Genomic DNA, 1724 nt, shown 5'->3' with positions numbered 1-1724 from the left:
AGAGAGAGAGAGAGAGGAAAAATAAAGAGCAACTGAGAAAGAAAGTCAGATGGCGCTACCGAGGAACTTACTTATTTCGCGCACTCCATTTTGGGAAACATTAATATCAAAAGTGCTGACTGAGAGTTGCGCTATTGTATATATTTGTATATGTGATGCCGATGAGCGCAGTGAATTTCAGGCTTGCTAGTGACTTTATTATATGGCAACAGGAGCGCCACTCGACGGGCCGCCTTGCTTTTCACGCCTGCGCATTGCCGCATACTTCGCAGTTTTCACAGTGACGTTCGCCAGCACGCGTGCGCGCGATGCATGTGATTTGTGCGTGCGCATGTAACTGTGTATGTGTACGTGCGAGTCGAAGGTTACCGACCAAAGTACTCGCGAGACGACAATTCTTGACGTGCGGCGACAGTTAGTAAGTAGTAATTCTTCCGGGAAAAGAATTTTCCAGCGATACGGAAGAACGCGTCGACACAACAAAGGAAAAATGTCCAGTCCGGGAAACGGCGGCGGCGATGCCGCTGGGGGTAGCGGTAACGGCGGCGGTTGCTGCTCGACGATTATAAAGAAGCTTGGCCTGCGACCGGTCACACGGTGCAACATCGCCAAGTTCTATGCGCCGGCGTTCGGCGCCGCCTCGTACACTTCGATGTCCATCAATGTCATGAATCCGAGCCTCGTCGTCAAGTAAGCTCCACTTCGTTTAATTCAACACGATGATAACGAGTTCTCTTCTGTCGTCTCTTATTACGTAATTCTATGTAATTTGTGTGAATATTACGACAGAAGAATATATCTTAGATTTTAAGTTTTAATGAGTTGCAGAATGTAAATAATGAATTAAAAGAGAAATTATAAATAGTACTATTTCTTTTTTTTTCAGAGTATTCCCAAAGAAAGACATTACGAATTTCTTACTGGCTGGCACTCTGATTGGTACTGGATCATACATCTACACACGTGAACATATGAAGGCTGCACCACAGTCTATAAGAATTCTATATAGGTAAGATCCCATACTGGTAATATACAATAAGTCTCACAAAAATATATATATCAAATGCTTTTCATTTGATGACACAAGTTGATACTATTTTTCTTGACATTCAGTAATAAAGATAGAACACTTGTGTCAATTTGTGTTGCTAAATGGAAAGCACATATTGTTGTCAGAAGTGGGATTCAAATCCCATGATCCTATGAAGTCCCTAAAATCCCAAACTCGATATTAAATTGAGAAGGTAGTACCTTGAACCTTAGAATGCATTCACCTTGACAGAAAAGCAGAAAGTGAAAAAGCAGTGGCCAATCAGAACTCGCAATGACAGTAAGTAGTACAAAAAATAAGTAGTACGAAATTGTAGACTACCAGCTAGAGTTCTAATTGGCTGCTGCTTTTCCGCTTTCTGTTTTTCCATCAAGGTGTGTCCTTAAACCCTCGGCTAATAAGTATTATTGTTATTATATTCTAATTAATTGCACAGCTTAGAAGTTCAAAAATTATGACCTTAGGCTGTAGTCTTTTAATACGAATTCATTTGAAAAATGTTGAGCATTTATGAAGAGGAAGCTTCATGGAAAATGTATATATATATATATATATATATATATATATATAATAATTAATTAATACTAACTAATACGACGAAAGAAAGAAGTAGTATTAGTTTACTTTCCGTTACGTACTAAACTAAAAACTAAAAAACTAACTAACGTAAGTA

The 1724-nt window shown here is 39.2% G+C and overlaps 1 protein-coding gene across 1 annotated transcript in view; it reads left to right on the top strand.

The window, feature by feature from the left end:
• The first annotated feature begins 490 nt into the window (after positions 1-490).
• LOC105620210 overlaps positions 491-1724 on the top strand; it is a 1804-nt gene continuing 570 nt past the window's right edge. The window contains exons 1-2 of the mRNA XM_012201715.1: positions 491-690; positions 887-1009. Of these exons, the coding sequence (XP_012057105.1) occupies positions 491-690; positions 887-1009 (323 nt within the window). The remainder of the gene's footprint in view (positions 691-886; positions 1010-1724) is intronic.

The sequence above is a fragment of the Atta cephalotes genome (genome assembly GCF_000143395.1).
Source record: "Atta cephalotes unplaced genomic scaffold scaffold00025, whole genome shotgun sequence".
NCBI classification, from domain to species: Eukaryota; Metazoa; Arthropoda; class Insecta; order Hymenoptera; family Formicidae; genus Atta; species Atta cephalotes.
This window is presented reverse-complemented; position numbering and strand designations above follow the sequence as displayed.